This window comes from Coenobita brevimanus, chromosome 8 (assembly GCF_032717465.1).
Source record: "Coenobita brevimanus isolate Jiangsu-jjx chromosome 8, ASM3271746v2, whole genome shotgun sequence".
Lineage (NCBI taxonomy): Eukaryota > Metazoa > Arthropoda > Malacostraca > Decapoda > Coenobitidae > Coenobita > Coenobita brevimanus.
This window is the reverse complement of record NC_136961.1, coordinates 42,485,973-42,505,750: the sequence shown is the minus strand read 5'-3', so window position 1 is coordinate 42,505,750 and position 19,778 is coordinate 42,485,973. Positions and strand designations below refer to the sequence as shown.

The window sequence follows — 19,778 nt, the reverse complement described above, 5'->3', positions numbered from 1 at the left end:
CGTCCCATGTCTTTCTCGGTCTACCCCTCACAACCCCACCCCCAATATTAACACTTCTCACCTTCCTCACCCAACTATCATCCCCCATCCTCTCCACATGTCCAAACCACCTCAATCTACCTCTCCTCATCACAACACCAATACAGTCCAGTCCCATCCTACCTCTCAACTCTTCCATTGTAAACCCAGCCCCTCCAGGCCTTGGACGCAGGGACGCACTGCACATCCACCTAATCATTGTCATTTCTGTACGTCTGAGCCGGCGAATGTCTTCCTCCTTCACTGCCCAGGAACAATACAATGCTGGCAGGGGATTGCTGGAAACTTTTGCTTGTGACAAGGTAGTACAATATTATCCCAACTCTCTCCTCTCCCTATTTGCCCTAATTTTCTAAACTCAAGGCTTCCCCAACCCTCCCTACCTCAAGGACCTCTCCCTCACCATGCCTGCATTACTAATCAGTCAGTCAATATTCAATATCACTATGGCAACACCACCCAAACATGGTCTTACACCACATATCTTGTTACAATAAAAAGTATCATTATTCATTACAACTGGATGATGGATGGATAAACATTTGGCATCATATGCACTATCATTCGAAAAAATACCCTAACTCACACGAACGCAGGACTCCACAGAGAGCAGTGCGATTTGAACAGTATCAGTATTCCATATTTCATCATCTGTTGTTAAAATGACTCACGTCACTTTAGTATGGATACTTTTTTGAAAGACAGTGCAGCACTGGGGAAAAAAAAAAAAAAAAAAAAAAAAAAAAAAAAATACAGCCTCCTAAACAGTACCTACACTACGGCACATTTTAATTCCAGCAAGCAATAACACTATACAGTACTACATGCATGTGGGGGGCAGACTGCAGCACCAAAATTGAGCTATTTCAGAAATTATTAAGACTACAGTGGATCGACATATATGTGGAAAGTGTATGAAAATGTAAGTGGCACCACAGAGACTATCTATCTATCTATATACCTAGGCTGCTTCCCCCAAGGAAAGGGAGGTAGCCGAGACAGGACGACTCACTCTCCATTTACTCATCCATTCAAACACATTCATTCGCATCTTAGCCCCAAAGGGGAGAACGGACAGATCCTCACCGCACCACACCGCACAAGGGTCAACTGGGCAATGCAATCAGTGACATCCGCAGCAGGGCCCGACAGCAGAACTGGTTTACCCCTGCCACATCATAACAGACCCATCCCCTTACCCGCACCTGACCTGACTAGCTGATCAGACCAAATGCGGGAGAATATCCCCTCAGGGCTGCGTCATCACTTATTCATTCACAATTTCTCTCCATTTATTTCTGTCACGCACAGCCACTCTTCCTTGCTCAACAGACATCCCTCTCGCATCCAGCGCTCTCTTCACACTGTCCATCCATCCTATTCGTGGTCTTCCTCTCAGCCTTACACCTCTCACATCAGATCTAGTTATCTTTTTCACCAATCGCTCATTATCCATTCTCTCCATATGCCCAAACCATTGCAACACCCTCTGCTCAACTCTACCAGCCATCTCCCGAACAACTCCAGTTCTCCTTCGCACTTCATCATTTCGCACCCGATCCATACGCGTCACTCCACACATACTCCTCAGACATCTCATCTCCATTACATTCAAACTTTTCCTCTCTGCTACACCCATATTCCATGTTTCAGACCCATATAATGCAGTCGGTACCACAACACCCTCATACAGCCTTCTCTTTACATCCATTCTAAGCGAACGACATTTAAACACTTTTTTCATTCCTCCCAGCACCTTTCCTACTTCATTTATTCTAAACTTCACTTCTGCATCTATTCTTCCATCCACAGCAACATGTGACCCTAGATATTTAAAACAATCTACCTCCTCAAGCAACTCACCATTCAAAACTATATTCATCCCCCTACCATCTATCAACCTCGTACACTTCATCACTTTACTCTTATTCTCATTTACTTTCAATTTCCTCCTTTCACACACCCTTCCAAACTCCTCTACCAACTCTCTCAATCTCTCCTCTGAATCAGTCACCAGTGCAGTATCATCTGCAAACAGCAGCTGCTTCAGATTCCACTCTCCTCCATCAACATTTACCAGACTCAGACCACCTAAAACTCTTGCATTCACCTCCCTTACAACACCATCCATGTAAATATTAAACAACCAAGGCGACATCACACATCCCTGTCGCAGCCCCACTCTCACGGGAAACCAATCACTCACAGCATTTCCCACTCTTACACACGCTCTACTATTTACATAAAAACTTTTCACCCCTTTTAGTAACCTACCATCAAGTCCATACAATCTTAAAACAGTCCACAAAGCCTCCCTATCAATTCTATCATACGCTTTCTCTAAATCCATAAATGCCCAAAACACATCCTTGCCTTTCGCTAAATACTTTTCACACACTTGTCTCACAGCAAACACCTGATCAACGCATCCCCTCCCTCTCCTAAAGCCACACTGCTCATCACTAATTACTCCCTCTGTACCCTCTCTAACTCTCATAATTAACACTCTACCATACACCTTACCTACAACACTCAACAGACTTATACCCCTAAAGCTAGTACATTCATACTTATCACCCTTGCCTTTATACAACGGGACCACACAAGCACTTGCCCAGTCAATTGGCACCATACCTTTCTCAAAGCACACATTCAACAATCTTACTAACCAGTCAACAATAGTCACTCCACCACCCTTCAGGCATTCCACAGCACACCCATCCATACCTGCAGCTTTCCCTGCTTTCATCTCCTTTACTGCCTTCTCCACTTCCTCCTTCGTGATCAAAGAATCATTCAACTCTCCCAACACATTTATTCCTTGCACCCTTCCATCCGCCACAATCTCAGCCACCCTTTCCTCCTCTACATTTAACAATCTTTCAAAATACTCTGCCCATCTCTTCCTTACTGCATCCATCTCAATTAACATCCTTCCATCCTCTGCTTTTACTCGTTAAAAAAAAAACATAATAATAATAAAGAAGCAAAGAAAGATACTTGTGAGTGTGAGAATCTCAGCTTGGACTTTGATTTTGTATCTAACTGACAGTATGAAAAACTAACTTCCTGAAAATGAGTGTCTCTTTCAGGATTATGCAGCAGCAGTACACAGGAATAAATGAGAAAGTACATGACAGACAGATTATGTAAACTGAACACTGAAATGGAAAATAAATATAGGCTGGTATCTGTGAGGGTTAATATCATAAAATAATATCACATTAAAATGCTGGGTATACAATAATGGATTAAAACATACATTTAGCAAATATATATGCATATATATTTAAATCTCTAATACAAACAAAATATTAAGCTACATTAAAATCGCTACATACGGAGTACAAAATTGCATTGACAGTGCATTGTACAAATTGCATTTACCCTTAAACAGCTGGTAGGTCTTCAATTTTCATTCATCTTTAACTCATTTTCTTTCTTTAATGGTACTGGTACTGTAAAAAACTAATGATGATAAGGAAACTAAATTCATCTGCAAACAGACACGTACAATAGCGCTGTAATTTTTGCCTTTTAAGTATACCAGTGTTGAATTCTAGCACAGTTACATTCAACCTTTTGCAGCAAAATATTACAGAATCAGGGACCACAGGGTCTCTGAGACCTAACTTACTGTAGGCAAAGCAGGCTACCCTTACTATTCAGGGGCCCATATAAGACTGACAGGGATGAAAAGAGACCTGTCATAAAGAGCAGTTTTATGTATGCATAAACAAACCAGACATAAAATAGGGGGAAAGTGTGTACATCAAATAACATCCTCCAGGTTTAAGGGTTCAACATTATCTTAAAGTTATAGTTACTCTTGATACTGGCATTTCTTCATAAAATCCCCTGATTCACAGTGTTTGTAGCTAGAGATGTACCAATACCAAAATTTTGACTGATACTGATACCAATACCACAAAATTGGACTGATACCGATACTACTACCGATACTGATACCAATTCCAGAGAGGAAAGGTAATATCTGCCATCTGAGGGCTGTGGCAGGGCTCTGAGTTGCTGATGCGAGGCTACCAACCTGTCTCATATATGTCCATGGTGGCAGATGTGGCTCTATCTATCTATCTATTGCCAGACGCCATAATCCCGTAAGGGGTGGCCATTTGACTCTGAGTTATTTGTTTTACGGGGATGTGGCTCATTACCAAAAAATGTACTGTATTACTATGCACCACGTACTCAAAAAAAAAATACGACACTAAATAAATGGATATTCCCAGTAATTTATTTTTCATCCCTATAAAACATCCAAATTCTGTTTAACAAAATAACTTCCAGTGAGTGATATGCCACACACTAAATTCCTTTTAAGTATCGATAGTATTGGCACAAAATTGGCTGATATCAATACTCTAAAAATGGACTGATACCATCGATACCGATACATCTCTATTTGTAGCACAATGTATTTCCCTAAATACAATGCAAAGTAAGAGTGCAGGGGTTGGGGCAGAGGTTGGAGATGGGGTTTACAGGCTCTCCAGCAGTAGAGCAATGCCCTGTCCACCACCGATACAGGCTGAACCAATCCCATACTTGATTCCACGTCGCCTGGGGTAGAAACATAAGCTCAGACACATAACATTGCTGTGCTTAACCCCTTCACTGAGATTATGTATATTTCAATTTATGCTTGCAACCATGATACTCTCCTTAACATGGCCCTGATTTTTGTTCTTCTGGAACTTATTTCTGGTAGCTCAATGGTAGAAAAGACAATGCTACAGCTCTACATCCTTGCAATAGCACTTCTCTCTGACCACCATCATAATACAGTGCCAATCTCTTATTAGAAATGAGCACTGAAGATGGAGAGGTCAATTTTGGGCCAAGTTACATATGATTTTATACACCCTAGGAAACACATCTTGCAGTGAAAGAGTTAATGATGTTTTTATCTACTCCCATCAATCTGAAAAGTTTATCTTAAAGTGAACATATGATTCTGGAGCAGCAGGGACAGAATACAAAATACATCATCACACTGAAAGGTGTTAAGGCTGAAGTATGATATTCACATATTACAATGCATAACAATCATGTAGAGAGTCCATCCCAACAAACTCTATGATATGTGAGTCAAAATACTGCCTTAATGAAGTCTGGCATACTTTGAATTGATGACTGAATGATTATAGTATAAAATATATAATACTTCTTATATCAAAACAGCATTTATTTTATTGTGATTAACTTTAAATTAAAAACAAGTGTTAATTCATCAGCGGCTCATAATGCATTTCATGAAGATTACTTATTAGTATTTAACATCCCATACACAAAAACACAAAAATAAACACACAAAACTGGCTACAGCTAACCCTGATACGTACCACCAAAAGCATTATGTGTGACTGCAAACTTGAAAATTAGCCACACATTTATGACTGCAAGCAAATTACCGGTAACAAGCCATGCAATTATTCAATATTAGATTTAGCCATAAGTACTGTGCAAAAAAAGACAAGTCCAAGTGGAGATTCCTGCAAAAACACAAGGGCAAAACTATAGGACAGAAGCAGAAGCTGTGCAAGAGGTGCACAGAGACTTGAAAAAGGTGGAACTCTTTCCCATACAGAACAGTTGATGCCTAGAAGTCTCCCTGGTTTTGTAGTCAGTATCCCCATCGTACAGTAGGTGCCTTCACGTGTCACTTGGACAGCTACTGGAAACACCACGATCTTAACCCTCTTGTTACCAAAAGACACAAGTTGCATTGAACCACAACCGAGCACTCAGCACATCCCCCTAACTGGGCAGGACCTCACACATCCAACCCCCTCCCTCCCTGTACAGCCACATGCCAAAAGTTTATGATTATTTATTTTCCTAACAACAGTTTTCCTTCTACCTCCATACTTCTTTTTCATCAATACTTCTCAATAGTTGTACTCCCTGCTGGAGGTGTATACAAGACTAACTGAGGCAAATTAACTGTTACTTCACTATATATTTTCTTCAATTCTTGACAGAAATATACTTGTTTTACAATACTATGCTTAAAGAAAGTTATAATTTCCATCCTACATCCATCCATCATCCAATCCTATGTTGCCACATGTGGAAAAATCCATAAAATAAACAGTCACTGTAGCTCAAATAGGAATTATTCTATTAAATATAATGTTACCAGGACACACGAGCTGGTTGCTGTAGCAATGAAAATAGTTTATGAACTATTTACTCCATCACCTGTATTTTTGTTTCTACCTCCACGCTTCTTTTTTCTCAGGATTCCTGAATATTTGTACTTCCTATTGATGGTGCAAATAGGACTAGCAAAAGCTTTTGTAAACAAACATATCAATTGTTATTTTGTTGGATGCAACCTGCATCATTTGGTAATGAGACTGATTTTGGCTGAATGCTGTCTGTGTCGAATGGTAATGAGTGGTTGGAATCTGTGCCAACACCTTGGTCATGGGAGGGTCTATTTTGAAGTCACACTCGGAACATCCACGAATACAATAATCAACTACTATCAGGACACAGAGGTCTGCAGACCTGCATCCAGAAGCAATATATACATAAGTAAACAAGTGTTCAAACATTTTGGTATTATGTAAAAAAATCAGATAAAAGCAAAGATACATGCAATATCAAGTTTACATAAACATGTCTTTCTTATGTACAAAATTAAGTCCAAGCTGAGATGCGTGCACTGATAAGGCTTATAAGTGTTTTACTCCTATGTACAACTGTGCATAATATCAATTCACTTTTTAGATCAACAATTATGAAACTCTTGCACAATATTCTAAATAATTTAGTGGGTTCCTATAATCACAACACTGTACTGGGTTTTGAAAGTCACTGCTCTTTGTCCCATTATTTACAGCAATGATGTGAACTGATAATAATGCTCACAAGTGGACATGGGGATGAGGCAGACAGGATATTAAGCATGTCTGTATTCTTAATATTTGCTGGATCCAACTACACTAAATAAGAGGTGCTGGTGTGGCTGAGAATCCCACAGCCATCTTAATTCTAAACAGTTACTAGAAAGAGTTACAAAAGCCTAAGATCCTTGTTCTTTGTGTCTATGATGACCTGACATTTAACATAACTACGCAGGCTTATGTGGTTATATGGAATGTAAAAAAAAAAAAAAAAAAAAAAAAAAAAACACTATGGTTTGGCATCACAGTGAAAGACGAAGATCAGATACAGTGAAGCTCCTAAAAGGAAGGTGTGGCTTGTATAAGGTCAGGTATAAATGCTTTACCCTCTCCTTATTAAAAAAAAAAAATGATAATGAAGATGGTGGCTATAATGTCTGATGATGATATTTTGCTGGCAGAAAGCAAGAGGGATTTGCAAAAGATGACAAGTGTTTGTAAGAGCTTCCAAACACATGCACGCACACACACACACAAACGAGAGAGAGAGAGAGAGAGAGATCCACGTTCATTTAATTCATAAACCGTGGACATATGAAAATCCAATCCACCGTACCCCTGATGGGCAAAGAAAAACTGTTTCTTTTTTTCCCCTCTGATTTTTTATTTACCACAGTGACTCTCCTCAGATCTTTTTATTACCACTTACCAATGACTCCTAATGCATCGAACAAAATATTTCATCCACCTCTCCCTTCCTCCCTTGTTGCCTAGCCACTGGCTACTCACTGCTGATGTGTACTTATTATGAGGTAAATCATACTTGTTACATTTACTATTAGTCAAAAACTATCTATCTATCTATCTATCTATAGCTCGACGCCCTAATCCCGCAAAGGGTGGCCGCAGACAAAACGCCTCGAAGTCGCTCTGTCACCCACCATTTGACTACCCTCCCCCCAGCTCACCCCCCCTTCCCTCATATACCTCTGAACCCCATCCCTCCACCTCACGTACATACACCCTCTTAGTCAGTCTTTCATTCTCCATTCTCTCCACATGGTAATTACCATATATTAATGTGTAATTGGAGGATGAGATACCCACCTGCTTCCAAGAGCGAGTGAAATGATCCAAAAAATTTTAGTTTTGAGATGTGAATACCAATATAATTTCCTCCAGGAGTCTTTCAAGACCAATTTCAGTTTTTAATGAAATTAATCAAGGGTTATGTACTGAAGAAAAGACTACTGACAATAAGAATCATAAGAAAATAATTGCTAAAATGTTTTGGAACTAGCTACATGCAATATCGGGGATTTTCTTTCATCCTTTTCCCTGTACAACTGATAAATATCACCACAAAACTTCATTCTAATGAGCTGATAAACGGTTTTCTCATTATGCACTGTAAAACTTAAATCACAATAAAAAACCATTCCAACCACAGACTTTGGACTGAAGATATATGATAAGAGATACCACACTGGCTTTTACGAGAACCAAAATGATATACTGATATCAAGCTTTGGAAAGCATACACACACAAGTGAAACATTCTGGGCTTGAGGTTAGACAGGTAACACTTCAAGACAGGATAAAGCATTCTGATAATGAAGAAAGCAGTACAGACCACATATTATTACATGACAGCATATACCGTATGAATTCAGAAGATATAAAGCATGCTCTAAGTACAAAACCATATAAATTAAATCCATCACCAACACATCCCACTATGCATTTTGACATTCAGAGACATCTAGTAAGGGGTATGGTAGTACAAGATAGGTACCATTATATGGCAAAATGCATGCTATAAATAGAATGATAAACACACATACACGAGTGGCCTACAGAGATATAACCAAACATAATTCTACAAGCACATAAAGTACAGTACTTACTTCAACTCATGTACAACGTGGGATGTGATGCGTGCCCCTGAGGCTCCCAGTGGGTGACCAAGGGCAATGGCTCCACCACACATATTTAAGATGGCCGGGTCAAGGTCCAACTCACGCTGGCATGCAATTGTCTGTGGCGCAAATGCCTCATTGATCTGCAAGCAAAATGAAATCAGTGAATAAAGAGGCATAGGTTACAATGTCTGGGCTGGTGACTGTGATTAACTGCTATTCAAATGATTGTTTGTGGGAGAAAATATAAAACTACTAACCATTTTCAGTGCTCATGATTTGACTAATGCTCTAAAGACTGCTTATCGACAGAAATATAAAACTACTGACAGTGATAACACTCAAGCCTTTCATATCATTACATATTTAATCATAACTCTGATAGTATCATTACAAATACATGCCAGTACACAATCTTGAAAACTTTAAAATTACATGTCACCAATTTATAAAAGTAGCATTCATGTTCAAGTAAAGATGGTACTGCACTTCATTTCCTTATTGGGCAACTGGCATTACTTGATAAATATAAATCAGCCTCTCTCGATCTTCCATCCAATTTCTATATCCTTACTTCAGTTTGTCTATCGTCATTTAATATTACCAACAATTTTCTACCACCTTCTCACTGGCTGCCTCTCCTTTCTTTACCCTCTCTACATCTACTTTACAACATCAACATACCTCAACTAAGCCCACATCCTTGAGCTGCAGCCCTGAAACGCTAAGCAGCTTCCTGATGGCTGGTGCTGGCCCAATGCCCATGATAGTGGGTTCAACACCAGCAACTGAATACCCAACCAGTCTGGCAAGTGGAGTCAGATTCTGTTCCTTGCAAGCCTCCTCTGATGCTATCACCACTGCTCCAGCACCATCACAGATCCCCTGCAACAACAATACAGTAGCTGAGAGTTTTGTATTCAAACATTAATATCCCAATTGTAGCTCAGCTTTACAAGGGAAGCTAACTTTTGTACGATGGCTTGATATCTATGGTGAAAACACTCATTATATATCACTTACTTTGTGCCTGTAACATAAGGTAGATTCACAATATATACTGCTGTAACATAAAAATTTCAACTCTAATGGCAACAATCATTATTAGGCTAATTACTCTGTGCCTTCCCATTAGGTAAATTCAAACTACCATAGGCTATATACATTAGCATTACAATTTTGAACACCAGTGACCTTTACAGAAAGCCCTTCACCCTGATGACATTTTATACTTTATTCTTGATATCTTCAGATATCCTTATGGCAGAAAAATAGTAGTAAACAACTTGGTAAGGACTAAATGTATCCCCACCAATGTACGCAATCCTTCTATAATAGGCAAACTTGCTTGGTGGTAGACAAATCAAAGCATATGTAGTCTTCGTGCTGGAGAGGTTAAATGGGTGTGGTAAGAGCTATCGTAAATTTGCAGCTTGACTAATGGCAGAGATGTATTCCAGAAACTGACATAACCTTTGCGGGGTCAAGATAACTAGTACCGTATTCTGTTCCAGTTAATGTTTGGCAGTTAAATTCTGCTTACACACGAGTCTGAGTGTGTTAATACTGTCACCATTAACCCTCTCAGTGACCATTAGTAATCCATTCCACCTAAAACCAAGCAATTTAATTCTACTGAGTGCATCTTAGGAGCTCCAGAGTGTTTAAGTTAAAATCATATGGGAGTGAGGACTGATGGAGAACTGACCGATGCAGTGCCAGCAGTAACTGTGCCTCCCTTCTTAAAGACTGGGGGTAACTTGGCCAATCCCTCAGCTGTGGTGTTGGGCTTGGGATGTTCATCAACGGTCATATCTTCTACACCTTTCTTTGTCTTCACAGGCACAGGGCAGATTTCAGCAGTGAAGTGACCATTTTTCTGGGCTGTGCAAATACTGATATAGTCAATCATCATTTAAAGCACAATACTGTAAACCCTCTACATTAACAACCTGGGAAGAGGAGTGCTTAGTTAAATACAAAAATTCACTGAAGCTGATAATCGATAACGGTCATATTTTCTGAACACAGTTTAGTCACTGACCAATCCTGGTTCAGTAGATACATTCTATTACTGCACAATGAACACTGAACAGTTTACATACACAGACTTGTACCAGTATACTAACAATCACAAAGAACATGAATGAAAAATTAATATACAGTCCATAAGGCAATATTATTACTATAAACAGGTTCATGGCAGTGATGGTGAAATTGTTTACAAAATGACAAGTAATGCAAGAGTGATGTACAGCAGTCAGCAGGCCACATCTGTACGGTATACAAAACCACATTCAGTATGAAAGACTGCTCGACTGGCTATTGTAGTAGGTAAGTGGAAGTTCATTACAGAAGTCTGCTGCAGTTTCATAATTAACCCCTCATGTGTTGCCACCACTACACAATTTTATTCAACTTCAGAGTTATGGCTAAGAGTGAATGAGTTAATGAAGGCTACAACTAACTTTCTCCAGTTATGTAGCCTATCCCAGTGATTCTTAACTATTTATGCAAACCCCTCTAAGAGGGTGTTAATAATATCTGCATGTCTCAAAATAGTCAAGAAATTTACCTGTATGACTTATGGAGAAAATTAACATGTATATGCAATATTAATTTTACATCAACCCTGGGAAGCACAACAACACATGTGAAAGGTGGGTACAAGCTTGGTAACATGCCACATAGTTATCACTCTTAGGTAGAAAACAGTCAGCAACAAGTTAACAGTGTCACACTTCACACTGTAACTCTTATATTACAGTAAATATACACATCAAAATATTTTTTCCTAACAGCTTCCGGCAATTGCTGGAAAGTAATTAGGTGGTTTTGCCACTTGGTTTAGCTTCCACTGTATAGAATAGAACAACTGTACCATGGTGATCCTCAAGAAGAGGATTTGTTTGGAGAAAGCATGATATAACTGTAGGTATGCACGCACAGCATGTAAATGAAGAAATTATTTAAAAGAAGAAATGCTATCCAAAGTGCATATTGTGAGGTATTACATATCATCTTGGCTATACAGATAGGGTAAAACTAAACTTACTGACATAGTAGGATTGTCTCCTACAGCTTCACATGACTTACCATTATGCCAGTTTGTCTGACTTTTAAGAGCAAAGTCATCTGCATCTTGACGGGTGATGTTATATTTTTCTGCCAGGTTTTCTGCAGTTACTCCCATTGGTGTTTTACAATGAAGGTCTGTCAGAGATGTCCAAAGAGTGTCCTGTTGGGGGAAAATGCTGTAGTTGTTTCTTCCCAAACTTTGTTGAATATAACCTCAATATAAGGAGATGTATGTTCTGTTTGTGTAATTCATCCATCCATCAACCTTCCGATGCCTGACTGCCTCATCACAAGTGTCGGGACCCAGGGCTAAATTACTCGGTCATGAAACTTAAGACCCAGAGAATCATTATGCATGAATAAACCCCAACCAGTCCAAGGATTCAAACCCTTATGAAAATGGTCCTTGAGCCCAGAGTCATGACCCAAAACTGGGACACTGAACATTACCCAAAGGGCTGACATGGTTGTACCTCAATGATGTCCATAAAGATGGGTCCGCAGAGCAGCACAGCACTGTATACACAGATTCAAATTGGGCTTTATTGGTGTCACTGTTTCACTGAACTCTCAGTGAATGGATTCGTCTGTTTTTCAAGTATCTACTGTATTTGTGAGTAAAAGCTGTAAATGACTGACACTGATATGACTCTTAAATCAGCTATAATTTGGTAGCAAAGCTAAGTCACACACACACACAAATGGTGTGTGTGTGTGTGTGTGTGTGATTCACCGAGTCGGTCAGGATCACTTGATGGTCGTGATCATCAGCTTTTACCCTCCTGGAAGGGAGCTGAGAGCTCATATAGTCCGATCTAAGGGCAGGGCTGTGACTTTCACACACACACACACACACACACACACACCCTTGCTCAAGGGGGACAGTAACCACCCACTTCGTCAGTGAAACTTTTCGCAACCTGAGCGAGGTGCAAACTCCCGTCTACCAGATGGCAAGCAAGAACGTTACCACTGCGCCAGTGAGAGGTGTGTGTGTGTGTGTGTGTGTGTGTGTGTGTGTGTGTGTGTGTGTGTGTGTGTGTGTAATTCACCGGTTCGGTCAGGATCACTTGATGGTCGTGATCGTCAGCTTTTACCCTCCCGGAAGGGAGCTGAGAGCTCATATAGTCCGATCTAAGGGCAAGGCTGTGACCTTCACACACGCACACACCCGTTCCCTTGCTCAAGGGGGACAGTAACCACCCATTTCGTCAGTGAAACTTTTCGCAACCTGAGCGAGGCGCGAACTCCCGTCCACCAGTTGGCAAGCGGGAACGTTACCACTGCACCAGCGAGCGGTGTGTGTGTGTGTGTGTGTGTGTGTGTGTGTGTAAACAGTTTGCACATGAACACTTGATGCATAAATCATAACACAGAACAAAAAGTTATGCTATTATTTATGCACAGAACTACACAACCACAAAATTAGAAAAGTATGAGATTATTACAGTACTCAAAAAACAATATTTAGAGCTGTCATTTAATTTCATATGGTAAATTTACAGCAAAACATTATATTATCATTCATTTAGAGTACCAACATCTTCATTAACCTCGGTATATTACTGGTGGGGAAAAAAATTCTAAAGGCATAGGTTGCCAAAGTTGCCTGATATCCAAAATATGAGGAACATAATATCATTATGGGTTTCACCTGGTTGGAAAGCCTTAACCCACTTGCCCACACGGAGTACATGTACTGGTTATACAGCATGGAATACCATCTAGTTAGTACAGTAAAAGGTCACCTGTGTTATGAAAGCATTTTCTTGTCACTCAATGCTCCGTCACCTGAAAGTAGCACCCCACTGAACCAGTGGACAGTTAGTAACTCCACCTAACAGAACATCATGCTAAGGACGGATTATACAATAATCACATTATTAACCCACCAGTAATGACAGTAATGATACAATACCCAAACAGGATCAGCAAAACCAGTGAATGCACTGAGTTTTCGTTTGTTCCTCTTGTACTCCAATTTAACCTTGGAGTACAGTGTTTACTACATCATAAAATCAAGAAAGAAAAAACAAAGGGGGGGGGGGACAGCTGATTGTATATTCCTCCTCAAGATGTACAAGGGGTCTTAGAAGATCAGGCTTTTACAGTAGCTACTGTAAAAGCCTGATCATCTAAGGCAGAACACAGATTGACTTCCCAGGTATCATTTTACAGGCAGAATAACCTCCTGTTGCCTAAAGTAAGCTTTAAGTCATTCCAAGTAAGGCATGGCCGACACCCCTACACTGAGTGCTCTTTCACTAAACCAACAGGTATCTACTGAACAATGGAATGATTAGCTTATTTAATACAGTACATTATAAGCATAAACAGGCATCCACTGCTTGACTAGAAGACTGAATACCTATTCACCAAAATATTACAAAACTGCTGTATAAGTGCTCCACAAATCTTTTCCTTACGGTACCTTACCAAATGACACACTTACCTCCATGGACAGATCTGTGCCAAGCCGGGTGCCAAAACGAATGTTACGGACAACATATGGTGCCAAGCTCATGCTATCCGAACCTCCTGTAAGCACCACCTTGCTAGTCCCCATCAGTATCTCCTGTTGATACACCACACTGAGTTAGCAGTATAGTACAGTGCAATACAATATTAAATGCTCCAGTATAATGACATACAGTATTATTGTATTTATTTTACTCACACTATCATGAGAATCTTATTCAAGCTCAGAGTGGCCTCTTATAGTGAAAAGGTTAATGAAGGATTTGTTCAAAACCCTCTGAACAGAAAAATCTTTACTAACCTGATTAAAATAGTCTAGGAACGGCAAAAACAGAATAAAATGGTAAGTCTTGGGACTGAAAAGGTTAAAAGCAGAGATGATTTTTGCAGTAAGTGTTAGAGGAACTCTGCCAGATATTTAGTTACAGTGGTAACTAGTTTGAACTATCTGATTACCATCACTGTCATTAATTCTATGAAAAACACTGTCATTATTGTAAGTCCCCTTTTCTTCATTTCTTTTGCTTAAAAGTCTCCAGTAAATTACGGAAAAATTGCCTACTAAACTTCCACTGATACCTACAGTCAATTTACCAGATGTCCTAAATTTACTGCATCAACTGTATAGAAAAGTTATGAAATTATTTAACACATCATGAGCTTACAATGAGGACTATCTATTGCCAGACACCTTAAAATCTCTTATGAGTGGCCATAAACAATGAGGACTGAGACATGATACATTATTATAATATGACTTGTTGCTCCCTATTCTCACTTACTTGTGCTCCATTGATAACAGCCTGAAACCCTGAGCCACACAGCCTATTCACAGTGAGGGCAGGGGCCTCAAGGGGCACTCCACACCGCAGACCAACATGACGTGCAATGTATATGGTGTCTGGGTTGGCACACTGGAGATGGGAACACAGATATTAAGATGATGAATTTCACCTGCATCACATTTATTCAGAGTATACTTCAGGATGTTGTATGCATTTCAAAGCTCTATCCACCGGTATCTATCTACAGCCGCGTGGCTACAAACAAATCGCCTCCATGTTCCCCTATCCTCTGTCATTCCACTGCCCTCCCTCCAACTCTACACTTCCCTCTCTCATAAACCTATCCATGCCATCCCTCCATCTCATCCTCAGTCTCCCCCTCCCTCTTCCCCCCCCTTTCCACCCCACTCACATACTCTCTCCTCATTAATCTCTCACTTTCCATCTGCTCTGCATGTCCAAACCACCTTGATGTATTTCTCATAACACTTTCTATCACATCAACAGCCACACCACAACACTCCTTCACTTCCTCATTTGTTTGTCTATCTCTCCAAAGTTGCCCCTAATCACCGGGTGTCAGACACAACTGTTAAGAAGTCGGTGGCCAGGTGGTGCTGGGTGTCGGTTGGAACCGCACTTGTTTTTGCGTCACAATTTGAAGTGGATGCCATTTGATCTCGTCACCAAAAGCTTCGGAGGGGTTCTGCCAGCCGAGCCAACCATACCTCAGTCGTCTGTGACTTTGCAAGGTGTAAGATGATTTTTTCTTAACCCTTCTTGTCCAATTCTCTTCCCACCTCACGAGGACTTTTGCCTCATCTACCCCTGCCAACCCTCTTCCCAAGGATACGAGGAACGGGCTCAGCGATAATGCCATAGGGCATGCCCTGGACACTGCTGTGTCTAGTTTATCTAGTACAGCACTGGAGAAGTTATCACACTGATAGTGAAGCCAAAATCAGGGCTGCGCACTAACAGACGAATACAGCCTATCTCTTGTGCCAAAAATTACTTCTCTTCATTATGTCATTACTTAACAACACGATGACCTACAGACTTGAAGATACTTTCATACCCAGGAAGAAGAGTTGGTGAGTAAAATGGTCTTTGTCTCCCTAAATGCTATAGTTTCTGAGATATTAATGTTTGAAAACAGGCTATTTTCAGAAAAATTCCCATAGTGAGAGAACAACGGCACTATAAATAGCCAGGCATGGAAGGGTTAAAGAATGAAAATATATTAATTTTATTTATTTAATCTGTTTCAAAAAGATAACTTACTGCTGTGTGACAGTCTAAAGCAAGTAAGCCATAAGAGACAAAGGACAAAAAATACTGCTACTTGGCTAACAATCATGCTACTATAGTATCTAATAATGATCTGCATGGAAAAAAAGTTGCTAATCCCTGACCTAATAGATAAATAAAGCATCATACTGCCATCCATGAAAACTTAGGTTTAGAAGATGACACGATAAACTTACCCCAATAACATTGCCAATTACTACGGAATCAACACGCTCAGGGTTGACCCCACTAGCAGCAAGGGCAGCCTTCGATGCAACCTCCTGCAGGTCAGTGGGAGTGTGCTTTGTCAATTTTCCTCCAAACGTACCAAAGGGAGTGCGCTTGGCTCCCACGATGAATATACCTATTGAAGAAAACAGTGAAAGTCTTGGGGTATTTAAACTTAATTTTTGCTATTAAGTTTGCACAAATTTGCATAAATACTGTCTATTACAGTTACAATGCTACCTTCCACTCTGATCTGCCAGTTCTCCCAAGTTACAGTATCATTTAATTTTGTTTTGTTTATAAAGGCTCCAACAGGCTTGTATGCATCAACCTTGGTCACCTAATGGTGGTTTTCCATGTTGCTCGATCTCTAGCAGCCTCACTATTAAGTACCTCAAATCTGAGGTCACACTGTGTAACCTCATCCCAGGTCTTTTCCAGTCTGCCTCTTGCAACCCTACCCTCAACGTTCACACCTCTCATCCTCCCCATCCAGGTGTCATCCTCCATCCTCTCCACATATCCACATTACCTCAATCTAACACATCACACCATTAATATACCCTATCCAAGTCTCATCCTTCATCTCAACTCTTCATTTGCTATTCAAATGTCCCCACATCTGATGTATGGAAGAAGTTGTTATATTTTGGAACACATCCACACCAGTAATATACAATTCTGTACAGTACAATGACAGAAGACTGTAGGATAAATCAGAGGTAGATAAGTCAACTGTGCATAATATGCTTACTTTAAAAGGAAAGAAAAAAAAAGATAAATGTAGGAACACACCATTAAAAATAAGAAGAAACTAGTAGTACCGGTACTGTACACTGATATTTATGTAGGATAGCCTAAAAAAAAAAAAAAAATCAATAAAACACCAAACCACAAAATTCATGCGTTCACCCATACATAAAAAAAATAAAATAATCAATTGGAATACTGTATACAGCAAACGGATCTGATGATTCTTTATATTTTAACTGGAAAAATTCCAACTTGCCTTAGCCACTTCACAAACACATACCGGTAATGTAATTAGGAGTGGGAATAAAAGACCCTCACTAGGTTTCACTCTTAACCCTTTTACGATGAGGGCATAACTGTACTATAATGGTTTATCCTGTTTCCACTGTTAAATTTGTTAATGAAAGTCAAATTATAATGTAAATGAGCCAAATTAAAGGTGTAAATGAGCCAAATTAAAGGTGTAAATGAGCCAAATTAAAGATGTAAATGAGTCAAATAAAAGGTGTTATTGAAAGTTTGACAAACTTTTCATTTTCAAGTCATTCCTAACCCAAATAAGATCATAATTATGGAGACAATATGAAAAAAAATAAGAGACATTAGTGGACTAAAGGGATTCAACCAATAACAAATGAACAGAAGGCCTTTAAGATGGGTAAACATGAGATAAAAGGCAAAATACAAAAGAAATCTGAAAATGAGAAGTCCCAGCTAACTCTGGCATTTTCAAAACAATAGAAAAAAAAAAAAGGGGGGGGGGCAGAGACAATGTTTACGAGGAAACTTAAACATGTTTCTGCTAATTCGCAGGAAATTATCCTGGACAATGAGTGATAATTGTATACAGTATCTCTTACGTAACCTCGGGATTCTTACAAGGCAGTCTTTGTGTTCATACTATTCTGAACCTGGGCTCCTGACTCCACCGATCCCCTTCCCTTTCAATGTAACCAATTTAAGGGTTTCAGTGAACTTTCTGTCCTACCCAAAATCTGACAAATCAGTGAAGGGGATGAACTTTTCTTTAATTACTGAGTACCAACAGTTATACTCTGAACTGTGAAAAAAAAAAAAATGCAAATCATTACTGTACTAAAGGGAATTAAGTTAGGTAGCAGTACCGTACTCAACTAATGATGGGCTATTAAAAATAATAATAATAATAATAACAAGTCCTGAGACGTCAGGCCCCAGGAAGATAACGACACATATTTCCTGATATGATATAAAGTGTGCCAATCAATCTTAGTGGGGCAATGTACCCTGCTTTTGATAGGAATCGCCTGCGGGTTGCTACCCCAGCTACACGGCAATTCTGCTTCAAGGCCAAGCACACGAGCGGCTGCGTAGTCTAGCCTCTTAGTCGTTCATTCCCTTTACGGTACTTTATTCCATGATTACCTCTGCCAACTTCCCTCACAAGCAGCCAATGAACCCTAGTAGTTTTGCATGCACACGATGATTAGGCTTACGCGGCTCTTCCGGTTGGCACCAGTAAGCTAAATATTCCCACCAATGACAAATCTCATCACTTACCTCTTGTCAACGCTGCCATTGCTTGATTATGTGGTAATATGACAAGGCACTAATAATAATAATAATACACAAAACTCCAGCAAACACCTCACAGTGACCTGCCCTCCACCGTCTGACTCAGGCTCCGACCGACTGCGACCGCCTACCTTCTCCCTGCCGCCGTTTCTGGAGATACCCAAATTAACCCGGAAGAATAAAAAAAAATAAATTGATTGCTGTTATAAACCAAAAGAATGTTGAGTATAGGCTTGTTATAAGTAGTAAATGGTATATGAGTGCATTAATACTTTTTTTTGCCTTGAGGGAATAAACCGCAGCGTAGGCCTACTGGGAATTCCCCTCCTCCCTCCATTTTCATTTTAAGCAAAACAAAAAAAGTAATTTCTGCACTTGAGTATACAGCTATGATTAAACCAATACTATTTAGCAATATCACGAGAGAGAAAGATCTTGTCTGAATCATTCCTGTTTCATTGTTTTGTTCTTGTTCATTTTGAGTATATTTCTAAGCTCCTGTTCTGCCTATGGGAAGTTTTCCCGTGATGGCACCAGTATAACTTTCTTAACTTCCTCCCTTCCCCTCAGATGGAGAATGGTGGACTGCAGAAGGGCATCTTCAGTCTGCTGTTTGCTGGTTCTCCTGGAGCCACAACAAACGTGATGCGCCTGAGATGAGGGCATCCCACTACACCCAGGACAAGGCAAGAACGTTTTGCTATCACCCAGGCACCAGCCGCATAGGAAGAGCATCTAGAAAGGTACAGGTATAACCAAGTGCGTTGCGGCATAGAGCGCCA

The 19,778-nt window shown here is 39.9% G+C and overlaps 1 protein-coding gene across 2 annotated transcripts; it reads right to left on the bottom strand.

Moving 5' to 3' along the window:
* Positions 1 to 3,299: 3,299 nt before the first annotated feature.
* On the bottom strand, positions 3,300 to 19,128 carry yip2 (yippee interacting protein 2). 2 transcript variants are annotated; one of them, XR_013898887.1, is made up of 10 exons: positions 18,982 to 19,128; positions 16,659 to 16,825; positions 15,169 to 15,300; positions 14,361 to 14,483; positions 11,927 to 12,068; positions 10,539 to 10,714; positions 9,515 to 9,715; positions 8,819 to 8,973; positions 4,449 to 4,620; positions 3,301 to 3,897 (listed from the first exon to the last, which is right to left on the bottom strand). XR_013898887.1 is itself a non-coding variant. In XM_080278943.1 (9 exons), the coding sequence occupies exons 1-9, from the start codon at positions 18,998 to 19,000 to the stop codon at positions 4,539 to 4,541; spliced, it is 1,197 nt and encodes a 398-aa protein (XP_080135069.1). In that variant the 5' UTR covers positions 19,001 to 19,128; the 3' UTR covers positions 3,300 to 4,538. The 2 variants fall into 2 exon arrangements, 1 of the variants encoding a protein (XP_080135069.1); XM_080278943.1 differs by having other exon boundaries at positions 3,300 to 4,620.
* Between the last annotated feature and the right edge of the window lie 650 nt (positions 19,129 to 19,778).